At 37.1% G+C, this 22,530-nt stretch overlaps 1 protein-coding gene across 10 annotated transcripts in view; it reads left to right on the top strand.

The window, feature by feature from the left end:
• The window catches only part of camk2g2 (calcium/calmodulin-dependent protein kinase (CaM kinase) II gamma 2), a 61,490-nt gene extending 40,047 nt beyond the window's left edge, over positions 1-21,443 (top strand). Inside the window, exons 12-23 of one of the 10 annotated variants that reach the window (XM_081350462.1) lie at positions 77-119; positions 381-443; positions 4,320-4,360; positions 8,520-8,597; positions 10,673-10,717; positions 11,206-11,260; positions 14,285-14,389; positions 16,653-16,784; positions 17,240-17,315; positions 18,173-18,267; positions 18,381-18,629; positions 18,726-21,443. In XM_081350462.1, coding sequence (XP_081206588.1) covers positions 77-119; positions 381-443; positions 4,320-4,360; positions 8,520-8,597; positions 10,673-10,717; positions 11,206-11,260; positions 14,285-14,389; positions 16,653-16,784; positions 17,240-17,315; positions 18,173-18,267; positions 18,381-18,613 — 966 coding nt within the window. In that variant the 3' untranslated portion in view covers positions 18,614-18,629; positions 18,726-21,443. The remainder of the gene's footprint in view (positions 1-76; positions 120-380; positions 444-4,319; positions 4,361-8,519; positions 8,598-10,672; positions 10,718-11,205; positions 11,261-14,284; positions 14,390-16,652; positions 16,785-17,239; positions 17,316-18,172; positions 18,268-18,380; positions 18,630-18,725) is intronic. The other 9 variants (XM_081350464.1, XM_081350466.1, XM_081350465.1 and 6 more) reach the window with 9 other exon arrangements.
• The last annotated feature ends 1,087 nt before the right edge of the window (positions 21,444-22,530 follow it).

Below are 22,530 nucleotides of genomic sequence, written 5' to 3'. Positions count from 1 at the left end.
CTATCCAAATCTATGATTGTTTGAAGACTTTGTCCTTTTCTAGATAAGATACTAAAGATACCTATGTTTCCTGCAGGGGGCCATTTTGACCACCATGCTGGTGTCCAGGAACTTCTCAGGTGAATGCCTTATTAGCTTCTGAATTATGAATAAGACTTGTGATCATACATTGAGATTAGTATGTTATGTTTATGTAGTTTCTTTCAAAACTTTGATTTTTTAATCTGGCCTCACTTTCCTGACTGCATAGAGGCATTTGGGCTTTGCTTTTGGTTGCTTTGTTATGAAACAAATTGGGTAAGTTTTTCTGTGATCCCGGAGAGGCTGAGCTTCTGCCTTGAGTAAGCCTCTCCAAAACGACATGCTCTTTTGTCCAATAGTGGGTCGGCAGCACACCAGCCCCGCCACCCCCACCACCAGCACAGCTGCACTGGCACAGGAAGGTATGTGAGATGGGCACTAGGGGGCAGTTGCCCACTTTCAGCCTCAGCATGTGACCAAGGGGAGCCTGCTATACCCCTGCCAACGCACGGGCACTGAAACTCTTTTGAGAGGCCATTCGCTATGCAGAGAAGACTTAACACACGCTCCAGGGTTTGGGTTCGTTGACTGAATTTAGAATATTCAAATTCTAATTTGATTCATTAGAAATCTTGCGTGACTGCATATCTTGACAGTAATAAAGTTGAAGTAAACTGATGTGTATAAAACATGTAATTCAGTCACTCCCAACCCTGAGATGCATTCGTAACCCTTTGTGCTTCGTGGCTTTTGACCAAAGTCTAGGATGAAGGTGCCCTTTCCTGTCAGAGGCGACTTTTGCCTTTAGTCTGCACTGAACATCTTTACACAAGTGCTGTGAACTTGTCAGAAGATGTTTTGTGTCATTTTCAGCAGGTTGGGATGGTAAGAAGAGTAACACATTATGTCTTCCAAATGGTGTCTCTCTGGAAACATAATGCATTATGGGTTTGCGCTCTTGGTGATGGTCCAGGGATACTCCGGTGGAGGTATTTCGACCCGAGTCACCTTAAGCAACGGCATCATATTTAAAGTTTTCTTTACAGATTAAGTGGCCTTTATTTATGTTGATGGTTTCTTAAGGTGGCTCCTTCTCCTTGTAAACCTCACAGTCACAGTCAGGTCGGCTTTCGGTCAACCAGCTGCAGTGGTATGAAATTGTGGGTAGATGCTGACATGCATTTGCCTGTTGTAAGAATGAATGTCTACATCATGTATGTATTAGCAATAGCATGGTTTTAAGGAAAGACTTACTGAAAAGAGCCACTGTACTGAAGTCTTCACTGCGGGGATCGCTGTGGGGTGCTTAAAAAGCACCTTTCAGCATGTCTTCGGGTGTCTTTGTGCATGGAGGACACGAAGCAACAGGGATCCACATGTCCTTCTGTCTTGCTTTTTGTTTGTTTCTTAGTTTCTTGCCCCTCTCTTCATGTATACGTCTTAATGGAAGTGGCATGTCTGTGAACGCTCTGCCAATTGCTTCTGTCGCTTTACAATGATACTTAAAGGTGCAGTATGCTATTTCTCGAAATAGTTGTTGAACACTGTTGATATTTGAAATCAACCCAAACAAACACACCCCTCCCTTCATTGCTTTGCCCCCAAAATGCACAAACATGCAATGCAAGATCAAAGCAGAAACAAAGCAAAATAATAATAAAAAAGTGAAAAGGACAAACAGACGACAAGGAAGCACAAAAAATTAACTGATGGAGCAGAAACATTGCAGCCTCTGCATCCATTTTCAGGCCTTCCTGCTTGGGTCTCACCACTGTTGGAAAGCTTTTCTAATATTAACACGGGTCCTAAAGCTCTTGCTTGACTATAGCCCTTCTTTTTCCAGTGAGCTTTTCTCTTTTGTAATCTAAACTTAGTCTTTCTTCAAATATCCCTCGTGCTCAGCTCACTGTCTCTCCTCTCCCATCATTAGTATACGCCCCCTAATGCTGATTGGCTGCAAGTTTGTTGCGGTGCTGGGTCCGATCCGCTTTTAACAGCATTTTTCAAAAATCGCTTACTGCACCGTTAACAGCTGCAGCGGATTATATAAGCCTCACAAGTACATCTAATTTAATCAGAGGCAGTTGTTTACAATGTGATGTATCAGCCAGGCCATTTAATTAGCTGCTATTTGACTAGTTTGAAAGACACTGCCGATAACCATGCCCACTTATGAGTTTATTTAATTTGAACAAATGTGTCTAATTTCAGCACACACAATTTCTACTTGTACACAGTCATTTAAAATTTTGGGGTCAGTATTTTTGGGGTCAAATTTTAAACTTTCTTTAGTGTCACATAATCCTTCAGAAATCATTCTAATATGCTGATTTTCTGCTTTAGAAACCGTTGTTGAAAACAGTTTTGCTGCTTAATATATTTTTGGAAATTGTGATAAAAAAATCTTTTAAGATTATTTCTCGAATAGAAAGTTCAAATTACATTTTTTTTTTTATTAGAAATCTTTTATAACATTATAAAAGTCTTTATTGTGCCTTTTGATCAATTTAATGCATTCTTTCTTAATAAAAAGTATGAATTTCTTCTTTTTTTTAATCTTACTGACCTGAAACTTTTGAACCGTATTGTGTACAGTACATGATCACTTACTCGGCCATCATCCACCCGGTTCTCTCTATTGGCAGTGGCACTGACTATAAAAAAACCTCTTATCAGTCCACCGCTACCCTCTCTAACTCATGCTAAATTAGTTCTTTATTAATTTCACACTATCAACAGGTGCAGCACACAAACTAATTTGATGCATTATACAATTTCAATTACGAGACCAGTTTAATTACGAGCACAACAGCTGAACAGATCAGGAAAAAAAGGCCTTATCGTCCAACCACTCAGTCCTCTCATGAATCAGCAGTTCAGCTCTAGAGTGCTAGAGTGAACTGAAGCAGACATAGGCATTGGTTTGTCAGATCTGCATGGAGTCGTGTGCAGGAGAGATGCCTTCAGTGATGACAGCAGGCCAGGCAGGAGATGGCTCTGCACGGCATGGACACAGCATGAACAAAAAATCCTCTAGTTTTGCTTTGAGTTGCTTGACTACTTTGTTTGCCATAGCTGTTTTTCTTTTTAATAATCCGTTGATTGATTTATCTTACCTTTTTCCCTTTTTGCATTCTTTCCTACCTCTATCTACTTTTGAAGGTAAGGGAATTTGAAGATCATACTTATAAAGTCTACTCATTTCCTTGTATTTTTTTTATTTGTGTGCACATTTGTTGGCATTGTGTCTGATTTGATCTGTTTCGCCTTTTAAACCACGTTTCTGTTTATGAGAACACAGGATAGGATGTGCTCATAGAAAGTGTTTCATATCAAACTGAGGTGGTCTTTCATGTTTCTTGGTGGAGAGAATCTTCTAGCCACTTTATATGCTACCAGTGCTTTGGTATTTGCTTGTGCCATGGGTCTAGGTGGCATTTTTACTGGCCTATGGATGTTATTCCATGTCATGTGGCTTGATTCTGCCATTGTTATTTATGTACTACTATTGTAGTATTCATTCATATTTTTAATTGACTTTTTTTATATATATTTAACATTTTAATTTTAATTTAAGTTTTAGTAATTTTATGTGCTTTGTCATTTTAGTTTTTTTTTAAATATTTCTATATAGTTTTTGTAATTTGATTTATAGTTTTAGGGGCCGTTGACACGACACTGTTTTCAACTAAAAACGTTTTATGAGTTTTAGCCGATCATTTACACAACAACAGCATTTTGGGGGACTGAAAACGCAAACTTTTGAAAAGGGGTTTCAAAGTTTTTAAAACGATACCATTATAGTCTCTAAACTTCAAAAATGTGAATTCGTGAAAACGGTGACGTATTACATGCTCATTCTATAGGCGCATAGTTTTTCTTTACTAAGTTGCCAACTACTGGCCTGACATGCATAATCTTTTTCGCGGATCCGTGTAAAACGGGATTGTTTTGAACGTTGTCTGTACGCAAAAAAAAAGCAAAGGAAAAACCTCGCCGTTTTTAGTACTGTACATCTGAACATGTAAACGTGCCCTTAGTAATTTTAGTACTTAAACTTAATTATTTCATTTTTAAAAAATGTTTAAGTTTACGTTTTTCATCTAATGTTTTATTTTATTTTATTTTATTTCAGCTTGTTTTCAATTACCCAAAACAATTTTTAATAGTTTTAGTCCAGAATAACAACTGGTTTCTACAGTAAAGGAACAACATTTGTAGATGTCAGTAACTAGTCAGTTCATCAAAAGATTGACCATTTCTAAGTGTTTCTTTTTTTTTCTCCTCTCATCTTTCAGCATGCAAAAGTTTACTGAACAAAAAGTCTGACGGCGTGAAGGTAAGCCCACACACACATTATAAACCTCTTTCTCATTAAGTTCTTGAATCAGCATTGGCATCATAAAATGTAATGTTTTTGTATCAAACAAATGCACAGTTTTTGTTTAAATGATGTTTCCTGTCATATTTATTTTCCTTCTTTTAAGGGCATATTATAAACAGAACTGACAGTCAAGCTAACCAACAAATGGCTGGCATAAACCAAAGACATTAAATACACTCTGTTTCTAATTTAAAATGATTAGCCGTTTATATGATATACATTTTCAGTTTGTTAGCTTGAATAATATCCCCCTGAGGAGGCCCAATCAAACCCATTCAGCATATTTAGACGGATATTTGCCCATTTGTTAGTCCTGAGTCATGGTAAAATCTGTTGAAGCAAGAGACTTACTCAACCCTGTGCCATCTCTGTGCGTGCAGTGAATCGCCAGCCTTTCACCAAGCAACTGTGAAGCAACAGTTTCTCTAAATGAAACAAGTCTTATCAATGAATCAATTTCAGCAGTTTAGCACTTTTCAACTGTTGCTACTAAACGCCCCTGTCATGTCACACATGGCTTTGCAACTTCTTGTTTATTTTTCCTCTTTTTCTTCTCTGTGGGATCTAACTAGCAGCTTTATTTTTTTTCTGTGTTCACTGGCCTGTTTTCTATGCTTCCCTGTTTTGCCCTCCTCTGTTTCACTCCGTTCAGAAAAGGAAGTCAAGCTCCAGTGTTTATTTGATGGTGAGATCTGTTCCGTGTCTCTCCCTTTTTTCTGACTCTCCCTCAACACTTTCTCACTCTCTGGCTCTCTTTTTTTCTTGGTTGAGATGCTCGAGAGTTTGTTTGGGTCTTTTTTTGTCTCATCGTAGGGTTTTGTGAGTCATGGGATCATCAAACATTAACAGAGTCATGTTCACCCGTTCAGCTCTGTTTTATTACATACACACGTTCCTATTGGAATCCCATTCCCCTTGAAGTTCATTCTTCATTCCCATTGCATCTTGGTGCTTTCTTTGTAACTCAGACCAGGGCTTTTGTTGAAGAGGTTTCTCCTCGACCTCTGCAAGCCCTTGATACACCCTGTGAGCTTCCTCCAGTTCGACTGTCTCCGCTTTCATGTAGCCACTGATAATAAGCAGGGCTGAGGTTTGCTCAGAGTGTACAAAGGGCTCTTACTTGGTGCTCTTCAATAAGAAAGAGAGAGTTTAAATGATATTGGAACAGACTGTTAAGACACAGACAAACAAGCCTTTCTCTCAATGGAACTCCCCTTTTTCCCACAGTCCATAGTTTGCCAGGCGATTTCTGTTGCCATGGCAATTGCTGCAGTGCCTGTGACATTGAGTTTGTCCTGACAACAAGTAAAGAGGAACTTGTTACGATAATGAAAATATTTTGTTTTTTACTACTTAGAACGCACCTCTCTTTTTGTTCTGATTTTCATTTTTGTTTATGGTTATAAAGAATGTTTAAATAACCATATCATGGATTTCCATGATTTTCTGTTTTAGCCTTGTCACAGACGGACATTTTTAATATCGAACAAACATCATTCAGACAGTGTGCATAGATCCCCATTTCTCATGTCTTGAGTTTCTCCATCAGGTCCAGACAAATGCACACCCTTTCCTCAGTTTTACTCCTGCTCGTGGCTATCATTGTCCCCATTATTGAGTAGACCTTGTGATTTTCCAGCCAAGTCTTTGAGAATATGTGATTTTTGGAATCTAATAGTAAACTTAAAGGAGCCTTTAATTGATTCAGTGATCTCAATTAGTCTTGGACACAAGATTTGATCATTTACTTAATTAGTTTTGGGGGAAAATAACGTGTTAAAATTAATGCATTTAAGGCCCCCGACCTACACAGTTCATCTTACTTTTCATACAGGTGAGTGGTGACAAACATGAAGCAGACCAACAACTCACTGAGTGATGTAGCCTTTTGGAATGCCCCTTAAATTCAGAATATCAGGGCAAAAATTCCCCTGTTTGAGTTTTTGTCTCGTATTTATATCATGATATACTTAAGCAATATCACGAGAGTGCTTTTTTGCCCCAAACAAGTGCAAATGTGATATTGATTTTATGCAACAGTTCAATAAACACAAAGTTAATATTGTGTTATATTTTAGACACAATATTGTCTGCATTTGCTCAGTTTTGCCAATGTAAAGTCACAGCAGAACTGTTGTGCGTCTCCGAGACACACACCGCAGTGCTTCGTTTCTGAATGAATCCGCATTTTGAGCGAATCAATTGGATGGACCAATGCTGCAATGGCCAATTTATAAAGAGATCCATTTACTTTATTCCTGAATGAATCAGCCGTTTGAACAAATTGAATGAATGACTCGATGACTTACTCATTTAGATGACACCTACTGGCAGTTTTACCTACTGGCCACCTACTGGCAGTTTTAGTTTAGTTTATTTAGAGTATCATTTACTAAATTAAAAAAAATCTTATTTTCATATTAATGTAAAATCCATTAAAAAGGTTTACTTCACCCAAAAAAGAAAATTGTCATAATTTACTCACCCTCATAGCCGTTGAAGCCTAAAAGTTTGTGTAATAAATTCTATGTTGAATCAAATTAAATATTTTTTGTCTAAAGCTACTTTTTGTAATGACTATTTGATGCTTTTCTCATTTAACACAATGATGACTTAAAATAGTCTTTTGTAAGTAATTTCTTAGCCAGATTTGATGGGCGATTTGATTAATCGGTACATTGTTTTAATTTTTTTAAATAATCGCTTGACAGCCCTAATAAATACAATAATATAATATTTTATTTAATATGAATGTATTTATATATATTTTTAATATTTGCATAAAATATTACACTAAAATATAGTATAAATTTTAATTATTTCCTTCTTCATAAGCATCTAAAACATATGAATTGACAGAAAATTAACAGGCGTTTTTCAGGGATGATATAGTTGGGTCACTTACAAGCTTGCTGCCACTATCACTCCTGAAAAATGCTGAAAAATAAGATTAACTGAGACTGAATGCATAAATAAAGCAGTTTCTTTAAAAATATCTCTCTCCTTTCTCTTTATGGCTGTTTAACATTTGGGATGAACAACTTTTGGCTGCTGTTCTGCTTCAGTCTTTTTGATCCGTGTGTAACCTGTTCTAATCTTTCTGTAAGGATTCTTGAACATTCTTCTCAAGAATTGTATCGATTTTACTGCCGCCTCTCTTCTTTCTTTCCTATAGTCAGCCTTTGTTCTTTTTGAATCATTAGTTGTACCCTGAATTGGTTCACGGAGTTCGGGGTTTGAGCATAAACTCTTCTCGCTGAAGCTTTTCACTGCATGCACTAGTGACCTATCAGGGTCCCTTAACTCCTTGACCGTAACATTGGCCTCTAATTGTTACTGTGCCAGCAAAATAGTATATTGAAATATTTCTGTAAATACCAAACATTTATGTTCATTTATCTTCATATCTGTAGCCTTGAAACTTTAAAAAAAAAAGATTCTGATGATTCTTTTTGGATATATTCAAATACAAATTCTATTAGTATATTTACATGTTTATCAGCTCTTAACAATGTCTCTACATATGAAAGGTTGAAAGATGTTTACATACACACATACTGAATCTATTATTATTATTAAATAAATGTCAACAAAATATACTTATTCTCTGTAAATTTACTTATTTTCTCTAGGCATATTTTAGGATAATTGAACAGTTCCAAAACAACCGAATTGTATATCAAGGAACATAACCATGTAACGGAATCTTACTGTCTCTTTTTGTACAGCCCACCATGTTTTTTTCTTTGTTTTTATCAAGAATTGTAGTGTGATTTTACAAATATGGGAGGATTTATTTCAATATTTTTTATTTTATGACTCTGCTCTAGTATTACCGACCATGAGTAGTTTGAATCTGTAATTCCATAACGTACCTCTCACAAAAAGAGTTTTTTTTGTTTTGTTTTTTCATGAAAGTGTATCATTAAAAGTGCTCTAAGCTAATTTCTAAGCTAATTTACCCATACAGATCCCCTTTCATGTCTGGAATGAGCTGAGGTTGTCAGTTCTTGAACTGCACTGAAACCGAGCACCGATGGTGCGAGGACCCTTTTGGAATGGCTCTGTTTATTTTGTGTTGTCATTGTTTTTTTGTTTTGTTTTTTTGCCCCAGCCACAGACAAACAACAACAAAAACAGTGTAGTAAGCAGCAGCACCAAAGACAGCAGCATATCATCCACTGCACCAATGGTACCTCATCTTAACTTTTTATTTCCTTCATTCATAGTCTTTCCTTTTCTTAGTTCTTAAGTCTTTGTTTAGTGAAAGGCTTTATCAGTTTGTCCCATACCTGTTATTTTGACTTCCACCAATCATCGCTCAATCCACTCAGATGAAGATGTGTGACGTTACTCATGGTTTTTGATGAGTTGAACTAAAACATCTGGTTTGTGCCTGTGGATTTCTCTCTGACTTCCTATTTTACCCAAACAAACTCGCAGGAGAAGTTTAACAGCTTAGCAGACAACCCCTGTACTTAAGACCGTTTCAAAAACTTTTCTTTTTGTTCAGTATCTGACCATATTAAAGTGAGAACCATTTTCTTAGGCTAGTAATATGTAGATAATCCCTGGTTGCATCTTCTCTGAATCTCACAGTCGAGTCTCCAAGGGTAAAACAGGATAATTTTACGTCAGGAAGCAGAGCTGCTCTGTTTGTTCTGAAGATGCAGTTCCTAACTATTATTATTATGGGTAACTGCTCATTTACCCAGTTCACAGCCTTCAGAGGACATAGTGCTACTTCAGAGGTACTTCAGATCTGTCAACAAACAATTTTGTCAACTGACATGCACACCCAGTCAAGGAACAGTGGGGTCTAAAAGTCGAAGATCATTATGTTATCAGCAAGAAAATGTGGGGGGAAAAAAGGATTTTAAATATCTGAGTATTTAATTGATATGTAATGTTTTATTTAATTTATATTATTTAAATATTATTTTGAATGATATTGTAACTGGTTCTCAGCACGTAGGGACTGCATCTTCAGGTCTGCGTTGACAGGTTGCTTATTAGAGGGTGTTGTGTTAGTGGTGGTGGAAATAAAGTAGGATCTAGTGCGCAAGACTGTTTGTTTATATGTGGGGTGTGTGTATGTGCAAAGGTGGGATCAATGCTTTGTGTTTTCTGGAGAAATAACATACTATGGCATTGAAAGCTAACTGTTTGTGCAGTGTTAATCATTTCTGTTATGTCTGTGTGCTGTTGGTGACTGGGATTGGTCTTGGAGAGAGACTTCTCAAGCCTATTGACTACTTCCTTTTCCACTGTCTCTGTGGTTAGAAGTACCCAATCTTTGCATGCATCTCCATTGAACTTCAAGTTCTTTGTATAATGTCTTACTTTACAAAACATTATAGTTATTGTATACAGGGGCCTCAATGTATTTGGATACCTAACCCTATACACTTAAACACAAATTAATGTCATTGTATTATATGTAGCATTTTTTTTTAAAGGGATAGTTTACCTAAAAATGAAAAATCTGTCATCATTTATTCACCCCTAAGTTGTTCCAAACTGGTATACATTTCTTTGTTCTGCTGAACACAAAGAAAGATATTTTGAAGAATGTTTGTAACCAAACAGTTGTAGGGCACCATTGACTTCCATAGTATGACTCCCATCAACTGTTTGGTTTCAGCAGAACAAAAAAATCATACAGGTTTGGACCAACTTTGGACCAACTTGAGGTTAAGTAAATGATGACAGAATGTTAATTTTTGGGTGAACTATCCCTTTAAAATAAATGTAGTACAGTCTTTGCTTTATTTATTTCCATTATTTCATTAATTTTATAAATTCATTATTTTATTATTGATTGATTGATTGTTATTTCTGGTTATCAAGCATTTCAACAAATCGAGTTCCATTAATTTTAAAGAGATATAGCACAAGGACATTTATTTGTATATTTATTATCCCCATTCAATTAATTATTATTTTTGGCTATTAGTGTAATATGTCCATGATATAACAACACCATTGACAAGTGGCATTTGTTTTAGTGAACTATATCACAAGCACATTTTTTTTCAAATTTAGCATAAATTAAAAACTATAACAACAAACAACCAATACTAAATACCACTTGTAAATGTTATCATCTGATGCAATGAAATTCATACTTTTTAAAGTTTAAAATAAGTGGCCAAAAACATTTTGGGTTCATTGTATATGCATTATTAGCTTCAGTGCTCCTGACAGTTGTACAGTCAAATCATGCTAGTTGTGAAGTCAGGGTAAACTCTCTCCTGCCTCCCCCAGGAATCACAGACCACTGTCGTGCACAATCCAGCCGATGGCATCAAGGTAAGCCACCTCTTTCAGCTCTGCCATTGAAGGCGGGTCCATAGAGCTACTTCCTAAAACCACAACCCCGAACTTCACAAATATCACTCAAGTGAATGGGTCTTGCCCTCATGCTTGGTTGGCTGGTTTGTGCAGGGCTCAGTGTGTTCCTGTCAGGGGTCTGTGTGTGTGAGGGTGTGCTGGGGTATATCTGTGCTTGCGGGTGATTCTTTATGTGTGTGTGTTTGCTGGTTTACAGTGTGTGCACCATATATTGTTCAACCTGGTTTATAGACCCTGTCTTTTTCACTCTTCCCACCTTCATATAACCACCCTTCCATCTTGCATATTGTTTCTCCTTCTCTCTCTCTCTCTCTCTCTCTCTCTCTCTCTCTCTCTCTCTCTCTCTCTCTCTCTCTCTCTCTCTCTCTCTCTCTCTCTCTCTCTCTCTCTCTCTCTCTCTCTCTCTCTCTCTCTCTCTCTCTCTCTCTCTCTCTCTCATATCACAGGGGTCTACAGAGAGCTGTAACACCACAGAAGAGGAGGACATGAAAGATAAGAAAGGTACATTATCAACTCCTCATGTACTTTGCATGTCTTTCTTTTGTTCTCTGGGATCTACAGAACAGGGTATATGTGTATGAGTTTGTTCAAAATGTAAATATTTCTTAAACACATCATTAGAATCAAAGGCCATGTTTACACCTGATATTTAGATCTGTCCTGTGACCACAGGTTTTGTGGGCACAGTCTCTGATTTTCTGACTACATGCAGTACTGTGCAAAAAAAACATTTCTTTCAAGATGGTTATTTGTCTTTTTTGATTTAGTGTGTCAGTAGGAAAAATCCATTTTAGATTTCCAAACATTCCTTTTGCAAATATTGGTATTATGCAGTGAGATTTTTGTATGACCAAGCAGTCCAACATCAGATGGTATATGGTCCACACAGAGATCTGAGCTCCGCATTGAGTTCGTCTGGGAATAGATAAAGAAACCGAAGCAAATGAGTCTGTCTAAATCCATAAAAGAACATCCTCACATTTTTTTCAAGAGTACGTAAAGGGATAGTTCACCCAAATGTGAAAATTGTCATCATTTACCAAACCAATCATATGAGAAAACAACTCTTTTAGTTTTATGAGAAAAGTACGAATGAGACTGTACAAATTCATTTAAATTTGCCACCAATTTGCCAAAACAGAAAATAGCTAAAATAGTTAAGAATTGCCTTTACTCACCCTCACAAGCCCATGAGACTTTCATTTATCTTCTAAACACAAATAAATAGATTTTTAATGAAACATGAGAAATTTCTGTCCCTCCATTGAAAATCCATTACATGAAAACTTTGATGCTTAAATAAAAGTTTGTAAAGAGATGGTAAAAGAAATAAATGAATCAAGAGGTTTAATCCAAGTCTTCTGAAGAGACACGATTGGTTAATATGATGAACAGATTTTATTTAGGTTTTTATTGACATATAAACATTGTTCAACACGCATACATAGAGCACATCAAATATGAACCAATGATAATTGTCGAGTCAAGCTAGTAAGGTTGACCTTCTGTTTATCATATTTGCGTTGTTTTGTTTTCTATATTAACAGAAAAATTGTCAAGAACGCATCTGAATGCATTTTATGTAGTGTTTCTGACTACCTCTGAATGTGGTTTCAATGAAAGGATCACAGATTGCTTTGGCAAACATTAATACCAGATGTGAATGGGGTCAAGGCTTGTACACCTTCCCAAATAGTGGTAATGAAGGCCAGAGGGAATAAATATACAGATACAGGTGGTGAGAGATTGATTCCTGTGTGGTGAAAGGACCTTCATGGTATGATAATTGCTTTGTGTGTGTGTTGACGGCCAGCTTGTCAGCTCTAGATACATTGCTGTTCACTACAGCTTCAGCTATTGTGTAATATTATATAAGGGACCAAAGCAGGGTCAGACTGACTGATTTGCTATCATGAATCAGCACAAGCTTTGCTATGAAAAGGAGCCATGCTGTGATTGCCAAAGTTACCATGACACTGATGAATCACAAAGTCTTGTGTTCGCATAATGAATGTCCACAATATCTGAGGGAATATTCGTTTTACAGCAGTGACCTTTACTGGCAACAAATACCCCTTCTGAGAATTACTGAGCCTCCGTATCACATCTCAGTATGTTGTCTGGCAGAGTCACATGGTGGTTCATTACCACACAGCAATATTGCACAATGGGTTCAACTCAATTATATATAATCATGGCACCATTCATCATCTGATTGGCCTTTTTGATCAATTCTGAGCTTTTCTGAGCTTCCATATTGCTTTTTGAGGGCTGTTAGATAATAAGATACCTTAATCATTTCTATTCAATCTGGGAAACACAAGCAGAGGTTTAATGAGTCAGTGGAGCTTTTGAATCATTCCTTGCTTGACACTAATCTAAGCTTGATGGTCAGGTACGCTCAATAGTCAATATACTGAGATTTAACCCTCAGAGACCTAAGCTCAGATATTGATATACACTACTGTTCAAAAGTTGTTGTTTTTTAAAGAAATTAATACTTTTATTAATCTTTTATCAGCAAGGATGCATTCAATTGACAGTAAAGACAGTTATAATGTTACAAAGATTTCTATTTGAAATAAATGCTGTTCTGTTTGAACTGTAAATTTATCTAAGAATCCTGAAAAAAACAAACTATTTTCAGCATTGATAATACAGTAGTCAACATTTGAAGTGGATTAAAAATGTTGATCAAAGTTGTCCTAAGACAAGAACGGGTATTGTTCAAAATTCATGTATAACTTTGATGAAAGGTTTGGATCCACTTGTTTGGATCCACTACAGTAGAAAACAAATGTTTTCTACTGTAATAAGAAATGTTTCTTTAGCAGCAAAACAGCATATTAGAATGATTCCTGAAGGATCATGCTGAAGACTGGAGTAACGATGCTAAAAATTCAGTATATAAATTACATTTTAAAATATATTAAAATGGTAAAATGTGATTTTAAATTGCAATATTATTTCACAATATTATGATTTTTTTACTTATTTTTTTTAATCAATCAAATTAATCCCTCTTGTCATCATGATGTTTTTCCTAGTTTTATCCCGAAGATATTTTATTTAAATAACCATTGCAGTTCTTCCAACAGTAAGTCTCTGAGGGTTAATCCACTTGCGTCATAGCAGAAAGGCCCAAAGATCTCACATTCTGTACTAGGGTGCAAAAATGTCCCCGACAGAGAAGTATTGTAGCTTTTTCTAAAACAAACAGTTGTATAACATGTCCTTGTATCGAGGTATTAGAGAGTTCAGGGCTCAGAAAATATTGCTAATTATTGTTTGTTTTTTGTTGTTGTTGTTTTTTCTACATAACATTACCTTTATATTATTTTCTGCTCTTAAGTTGCATGCACATTGTGTCTTAGCATGAGTGTTTTTTTTGTGTAGTGTGTGCTGTTGATATTTTTTGGACGATTATCATGCAAATTGTGTCAGCACAAAAGGCAAGCTGGAAAAAGGTGTGTGCCTTTGTACCACAACAAATGTCACATTTTTCCCCTGAATTGTCTGTGTCAGTATCGGTGGGCGGGGCTAGCACTGACAGTGCAGTGGTCAGCCAATGCAGTGGCTCCGATGAGCCGGCTCCTCAGACCGAGGCTTCTCCCCCCTGCCCACTACCCAGTAAGTCAACTGCTACAGCAGTCAGTGACCTTATCAGCGGCTCCTACAACTCCCTCTTGGACTCATCTGATCTCTACCTCACATTCTCTCCGTTTCTACTGTTCCCACTGCTAACCTAGAGTATTTCACCTTTCTAAGCTTGTCATTACTTAATGTTACTCTAATATATATGGCTGAGATGGACTCACTGGACATCTACATTGTTAAATGCCCTAATCTTGTATTTTGGTGTCAGTATGAAAGGTCATATCATACATTTTAATTTTATTATTGATTTATCATTATAGGCAGCAGTTTTATTGCTTAAATGTGATGCATAAACAGTTACGGTCGTATTGAAATTACCAGTTTGGTAAAAAATAAACTTAAGATACTCAGATGTTTCTGATGTGAATACTGTGTTAAAGTGTGATGTCAGAAATTTGTGGATGTTTAGATTGAGTCATATTTACTATTTAGTTTCAGTAAATTCTCTTTTTGTACTGAGGAGTTAAAATGAATGCTATGGAGTGTTTTTGTAGTTTATCTCAAAGGCTCAGGGATAATTTGATTCCTTGTGATAAGACCCCTTTAAGACAATAATATGGCATTTTTATGGCTTTCGTGAGTCATTGCAACAAAATGCACGCCACATAATCTACTGTACTCCGCGCAGCAATCAAGGACTGAGATTGTCACTTTACCTGATTTGGAGTCTCTCGCAGTCCACCATCTTTGCCCTTTTACTCATGTACGTCCTCACCTCTGACATGGAAAGAATTGCACTGACCTTCTCAGTCAGAGTGACCTTTTCATTTATTTATCTGTGACACTGAATACTTTGAGTGTGACAGATGAGCAGAGGGCCCGTGCTGAGACTGTACACGCCAGACATCTCTCAGCACATGCACACACTGCCTAGATCTACTCAGTATGGCCATTACTCCTCTTGTGTTCTTCATTAACTCCTACTGCTTATGCCAGTTCAGTATATAGATTACTGCCACCGTCCTCCCTATACATCTCTGCTCTTTCTTGGCTGCATGTTGAGTTCAGCGACTGCTCAAACCACTGAACCAGACGGCTGCAGGCTTTGTTTAAAAAAAAAAAAAAAACGACAAAAAAATAAAACCCTTGAGATCTGCCACCATCTGCTGGACTGTTAAAACAAGCACTGCCAGCTCTCTGTTGCAGTTGCTTGAACATGCTGTAATCCTCTAAATCATTTTCATACATATTTATCACGTCTGCTATTGTGTATTTAATGTTCATTATTCAAATTCAGTGATAATCTAATCACTGAGTTTATTTCTGCAGTGTTTTCTGTGTGACACATGCAGTGGTTTAAGCATGGTTTGCAGTAGCTTGATGTTTTAATGAAGCATGCTAGTAATCAGTGGTTCTCGAAGTCTCTCCGTTGTCTAACACAATATTCAACCCCCTTTCCCTCACATTATAGGATACAAAAGGTATTTCATGTATTTCTGCTGTATGTGTTTTCAAACTTTTGATTAACTGCAAAAAACAGTATACAGCTATTACATCTTGATTTTGTTTTTCTAGATGTTTAATTTAGATTAAGTGTTTGATTATTTTAATATAATAATAATGTATTTATTTATTTATTTATTTTTAATTCTTAATGCTCACACAATGACTTAAAAGTATCAAGGTCAACCTGAATCCCCCCTGGAAATTTAATGAGGCCCTCTTGGGGGCCCCAGTCCCCTGGTTGAGAACCACTGATCTAGATGAATTAGTGACTGTGTCTATGATTGGAATAGAATACTAGTGTACTACTAACTAGTATTACACATGATACACTGTATAATGCCTACTATTTAAAAAAAAAAAAAAAAAATTAAATGAATGGAAATAAAATACAATTAAATATAAAATTATAAATACTTCGTATAAAAATGTGTCTAGACATTTTGTGAAGAAATGGATGGTAAAAATTAAGTCAGTAAAATTTCTTATCACATTAGAAACGGAAGGTGAATTTCAGCTCATTTCATTGTGGGATGTAGTATTTCACACATTTCTGTTTAATCCTGCATGTTTTGTCAAGTGTAACTGGTCATTCAGCTCTGCATACAGAAAATGTGCATATTGTGCACAGGATACATGCAGCTGTAGCAATAGTAGTAGAGTAGTATACCATTCCAAACACAGCCTGTCTCTGTTTAGTGCTCACTGTGTTTGTCAGGCTTTTGCTTTGCTGTGGCTTAGCATCTCTGTGTGCATAGTTGCAGTTTTGTTTATGTGTCCCGTTGTCTTGCAGCCGAACCACCACGTGATGTTAAGAATGTTGCTTGGAGCAGTTCAGGTCAGAGCTCCTGTCCTGATTTAGAGCCTGCTGTACCTGCTCCAGCCTCCACAACACCAGGGGGCAGCAGCGTGCACAGGCAGCAGTGTAAGTCTTAGACTGTTGATTTAGTGACAGAGATATGGTGAATTTGATGTTTTTCTAAATAGACATCCTGACATTCCCTCTGGTTTTACAAAAGCCCCTGCAGTTCATCACACTATTACAGTCCTCTAGCGAAATGTCCTCTAATGTCCATCCGCAGGAATTATGAGCTCACGCGAGTGTGAACTGTTTGTACTTTATGGTTGGCTTATGGTTACTGAGCGGGTTGAAATCATAAGTGTTTAATAATCATTGAATACAAGTCATTCAAGACCTCTGCTTGTGCTAAAACCAGGATGCTTGGGTAGATACTGAAAGACAGTTTCCTGTTGAATCATGGGCTGAATGAGATTTCTGGGCCAGCTAGGAGCACAACATTGGTTTGCAGTTTTCAAATAATGGATGTGGATAAACCTTGATTGTGTCCTTGTGCTTCCTCCTGTCTCTCCAAACACCAGCACGAAAGCAGGAGATCATTAAAATCACGGAGCAGCTGATTGAGGCCATCAACAACGGAGATTTTGAAGCTTACACGTAAGTACTGTTTATATATGCTGTTTTCACATATCACTGATTAAACATTGTGAGCATTTTATGGATTGTGATCATTTTTGTTGGTACATTTTCTCCCAAATAACAGCCAACAAAATGTTAATGTTGCGCATATAGAAAATAGAATATCTTATATTTATTAATAGGAACAAACCCCATATTTTAAGATTTAACACTTTAATTGATATTGCTGGTAATTAAGAGGACATTTTGAAAATCTTGTTTTATCAGCACTTTTGGTGGATATCTTAAAAAGCACTAGTGTGTTTAATAAAAACATGAATGAAACATTTTATGGAATATTTCGTTTAAATATACAACCTGTTAAAGGAGAACTCCGGTCAATTTTAACATTGAGCTCATTTTTTTGTACATTTGGAGTGCTGTCAGTACAGAGAACAACGACAAAATTCGGTGTTGCCTACACCGTGTTATCCTCTTTTTAAAATTTGCACCCTGTTGACTTCAATGGGGCAAGTTTTAAACCTGCGTTTAAGCCTCTTAACATCCTTGATGTGTCATTACAAGTGCACAGCCAATGTGAGTGATTCCTTTAGAGTGAACACGGGTGAATCTGACTGCAGTAGATGTGAAAGATATGAATAAAAATGATGTTATTTCAGCCAGCGCACATACCTGTATTTTCTTCCTGTTTCCGGTCAAAGTCCACAGTAGTCGATTGTCGAGTTCATGCGCATGATAAGGGAATTATTGTATTGTATTGTATTATGGTATTTTCATTGATATTTAGACTCGCAGGTATTGAAAGCACATAAAGCCCTACAATCAAAACTGAAAAGTGTTTTGCATTGTCATCTCTGTAACCTTTACTGTTCCAGGAGAATCTGTGACCCTGGCCTGACCTCTTTTGAGCCTGAGGCCCTTGGAAACCTGGTCGAGGGAATGGACTTCCATAAGTTCTACTTTGAGAATTGTAGGCCTAATGCTTTTTAATGTGCTATAAAGCTGTTTAAGTTTGTTGTATTTTTAAGCAAATTCACTTGAGTTGAATGGTGCCTTTGTCTACTTGCCTGTGTTTGACTACAGTGCTGAGTAAGAACAGTAAGCCTGTGCACACAACCATCCTGAATCCTCACGTGCACCTGATCGGAGAGGATGCCGCCTGCATCGCTTACATCCGACTGACGCAGTACATCGACAGCCAGGGCCGGCCACGCAGCAGCCAATCAGAGGAGACGCGTGTGTGGCACCGCAGAGATGCCAAGTGGCTCAACATCCACTTCCACTGCTCTGGAGCGCCTGCCGCACCTCTACAGTGAACCACACAGGGCAAAGGTATGTACTGATTGACAGACACAACAACGCAACAAGTGTTTGTGTCGACGCAACAAGTGAAATATTATTTAGTGTTCTTCATATTCTCTCCCTTAGCATGCCTGAATACTAAAGCTGATTGGAGCATTTCTTCTCCGTGCACGTCTTGCCGCCTGGAGCCCGGCCAGAAGAGAACCTCTTGAAGTTTCGAAAACGTGAGGGAAAAAATTTACACAACTAAGAAATATATTTAAAAGTGGCCACCACTTTAGTCCAACTCTAGCTAGATGTGTGGCGGGCGGCCACGGCAGCAGCCCTGCCTTCTGGATGCTGCATGCTTCTAATGCCCACACGGGGCGCTGTATTGTCTGTAACCATAATCTCTGCTGCCCAACATTCGGAAACGGTGTTTAAAGTATTAATAATATATTGTAAAATATTGAGATCTTCACATGTGTAATTAACAGCTGGTAGAAATGGAAGTTAGAACCAGAAATGTGAATTTTTTGAAGAGCACACGCCGTTTTAAGGGTAAATGGTGTGAGTTTATTACGTTTCAGAAAACATTTTTCTGTTATGTCCTCTTTTTTACGCATAGAATGTGATGGCATGGCATATCAGAGGGAACGAAAAATTTTATCAGACGTTGACGCACCAAAGTGTAGACTCTTAGACTTTGAGAAGAGGATGTTTTAATGTTGCTTTTATTTTTTATTAAAAGGGGAGAATGGGGTTGGGGAAGATTTTCTTTCTGGCTTTCTGTCGTGTTTTTGTGGAACTCTTGGTTTTTAATCTCCTGAATGATGCTGTATTTGAAAGTATTTTGTGTTTTCAAGACAAATGTTTTAAAGTGGGACAGGATTTAATATAGCTGTGCATAAATAGATATTTATAACGAGAAAGGACAAAACAGTCTGTGGTGTCTGGGGTAAAAGGGTGAGGAGATGTGTGTTTGTGTAAGTTTAAATGTTCTTTCTTGGGTTCAAGATGCTCGTTGCTATAGTGTTTTGCGTAGATCTTCTTTCCACACACTTCCACGTGAGGCCTAAACTCAAGTTGGGTTGGTTTACTTGCCTTCATGTATGTTTACACCCATAACCTCCTGGCTCTCTGAACCTGAAGTTGCAGAACTCTCACTTACTTTGATTCAAGTTTGTTGTATGTCTCTTGGTCCCCAGGGGGCGCTAAACACTACACACAAACACGCTCACGGTTACTCTGCTCACTCTTTTAGGCTTCCAGCTGCGTGCATATCATTTTGTAGACTATAAGCATGTCAAAAAATGAAAAAATGAAATGGCCTGTACTGTTTTGCACACAAGCTTGAGACTCTATGCTGTTCTGTTCACTTTTTTTGTGGACCGCTTTGCAACTTCAGGTTATGAAATCCATCCATAGGGGTCCACGCTTTAGAAGAAGACCCAAACTGTCACATTACCCCTCCGTGAGTGTCTGTACACTTGTTCTGATTATGTCTCATCATCATATATAGTGACTTGAGTGTGGTTTTGGTAAAACAGGGATCACCTGAGCATCCACAGGCTGGTTATTGAATGAAAATGACTTGATGAATGCAGTTCCAGGGTGTTTTGGGGTCCATTTTGTGGCGGAATCTGTTCTGGGGATGTTGATTTTTATTTATTTTTTTTTTTTTTTTAAGGTAGTTTAGTTTAGTTTATTTTTTTTCAGTGTAACCTGTAAATACTAATGCAGATCATTGATGAGGGATGATTCGAACTCTTAGCCAGTCGTCTTCATCCAACTTTCAGCACACAGTAAACATGCGTAGTTAAAAAATGTCGGTTAAAGCACATGGACACATTGTGCTCCCTTTAATTTTGATCTGTGTGACTGTAATACATTGGAACACTGTTCTTGACTGTGTTATTATGTAGAATCCTGTGTGTGAATTGTGATGCCTAGGGGGCTTGCCGTTTTCCCCCCTTTACTCTGTGCTAAGCCATTTCTTGTGACACATTACCTTTTAAAGTTGGGCAAATGTTGCACCCAAGTTTATATGTTGAAAAAAGGGAGGAAAGAGAGTACTCCTGCCCTACAGCATCTTGTTAGTGAGTTCACTTGTCCACCGATGACACCGTCTGGCACTGTGATGTCTGCCATACCTTCATCAGCGCTCTCTGCTGCAGTGTGTGTTCTAACCGTGTGATCAGTCCTAGTCTCTCTGCCTGGCCACTTCCTCCACTCATAGTGTGTCCTCTCAGATATGAAAAAAGTGCAGTTTAGTCTGTTAAACTTGCGTAAAAAATGTAAACGGTTAAGAGTTGTTTCCAGATCCAGGAGATTATAGTTCTTGTATTTCTTATGACTGTTAGATGGACACAAACGCCTTTGTATGATAAGTGAATAATTCCTGAACTAAATAACTCTCACAACCAAACCATATATGCAGTTCAGCGGAAGGAAAATATGCATGTGTAACTTTCTTGTAATAATTTTCACTGTCTGTGTTACCTAAATTTGAAATATGTGTGTATTACCTGCATCTTCAAGGTAAATGACATGTGGCTCTGAGATATGGTTTCCAATGCTAAAATGCTAATTTTGTAAAGAAATGGACTAAAAGAAATTAACAAAGCTTTAGCTTGGTATGTTGCCCCACTTTTGTCAGTTTTTTTGCATTGTAACCATATATGATGGGACTACATATGATTATACTCTGAGGTTTAATTGGATGCTGGATTTTTTTGCATGACCATACAATTAATAAAACTATGAATTTAAATCTATCAAGTGTTTGTTTGAATGTTGTTAAACCATCATAGCTTTGTTATTGTTGAAACATTTGGAAGCATTTAATAAAAGATAATCTCAACATCACTGTCTTTCTCTCTTGCTCAGCTTGCAATTGAAGCTTACCTTACCTTAAGTACTCAAGGCATTGTCTGTGTTACGCAAGTTACGTGGGGCCCCCTTGCTCTCAAAGAGAGTGTAAATATGCATTTTAGTTTAAATAAAAATGTTATATTATCCAAATGTGGATTAAACTTAAGAGGAGTCTTGTGGAAACATTTTACTATATACCGTACTACTGAATGATTTGTATTTATGTAATTACCGTTTCGGCAGGCAATAACGTGACATGCATCTTAAAGGGTGAAATTTTCATTTTTGGGTGAACTAACCCTTTAACGTATGGCTATGGCTTGTCCAGACCTCCAAAATTAAGTATTGGTCTACTGTGTTTTGTTAGAAATGTCCCATGATGAAATGAAATTTCAGTTTGCGTCAGTACACATCAATAATCCAAACGTTCTTCGAAATAAACACATTTCTGTTCAGTCATACAAGTTGTCCTATGACTCCCGTCAGTGCTTTTAAAAAAATGCCAATTGGGCTAAAGTTTGCATTCTGTATTTAGAGAAACTATATTATTATTTAGTTTTGTTAGTAAATCACACATTTGGAAATACATTTCAGCTCAGATACTTTTTTTTTTTGACACAGCACAGTCACTTTCAGAAAGCATTTATATAGCTGTCAATCAAAATTTGCATTCAGTGTTACAGTGTTCTTACTATCAGTTTAATGTTTTTTTGTTGTTGGTTCATTTATTTAGACTTGTTAAATTAATTAATTCTATTTTTAATATTTTGTATTTATTTCATTTTTATTTCCTTACTTCCATTATAGAATATTGGCAGTGCACCTTCAGTACCATGTTATGGTTTATATATACCACCATTTTATAGCTACATGAATGAAATCTATTCATGTTGTTTGTTGACAGCAAAACTGCTCTGAAACAACAGATTAGGGGGTGGGGATTAATTGAATCTTTTTATGAATGGATTGTTGTGGCCCCCTCACAAAGTTTTGCTTAGGGCCCCAGAAGTCTAGGGCCAGCACTTACTCAAGGGGACCCTAGAGGTAAATGTCTGCACCTTTAAACCAGATGTGTTGT

The sequence above is a fragment of the Scardinius erythrophthalmus genome (genome assembly GCF_964197995.2).
Source record: "Scardinius erythrophthalmus genome assembly, chromosome: 21".
Lineage (NCBI taxonomy): Eukaryota > Metazoa > Chordata > Actinopteri > Cypriniformes > Leuciscidae > Scardinius > Scardinius erythrophthalmus.
The sequence above is the reverse complement of the archived record's forward strand: the minus strand, read 5'-3'. Positions and strand labels throughout refer to the sequence as shown.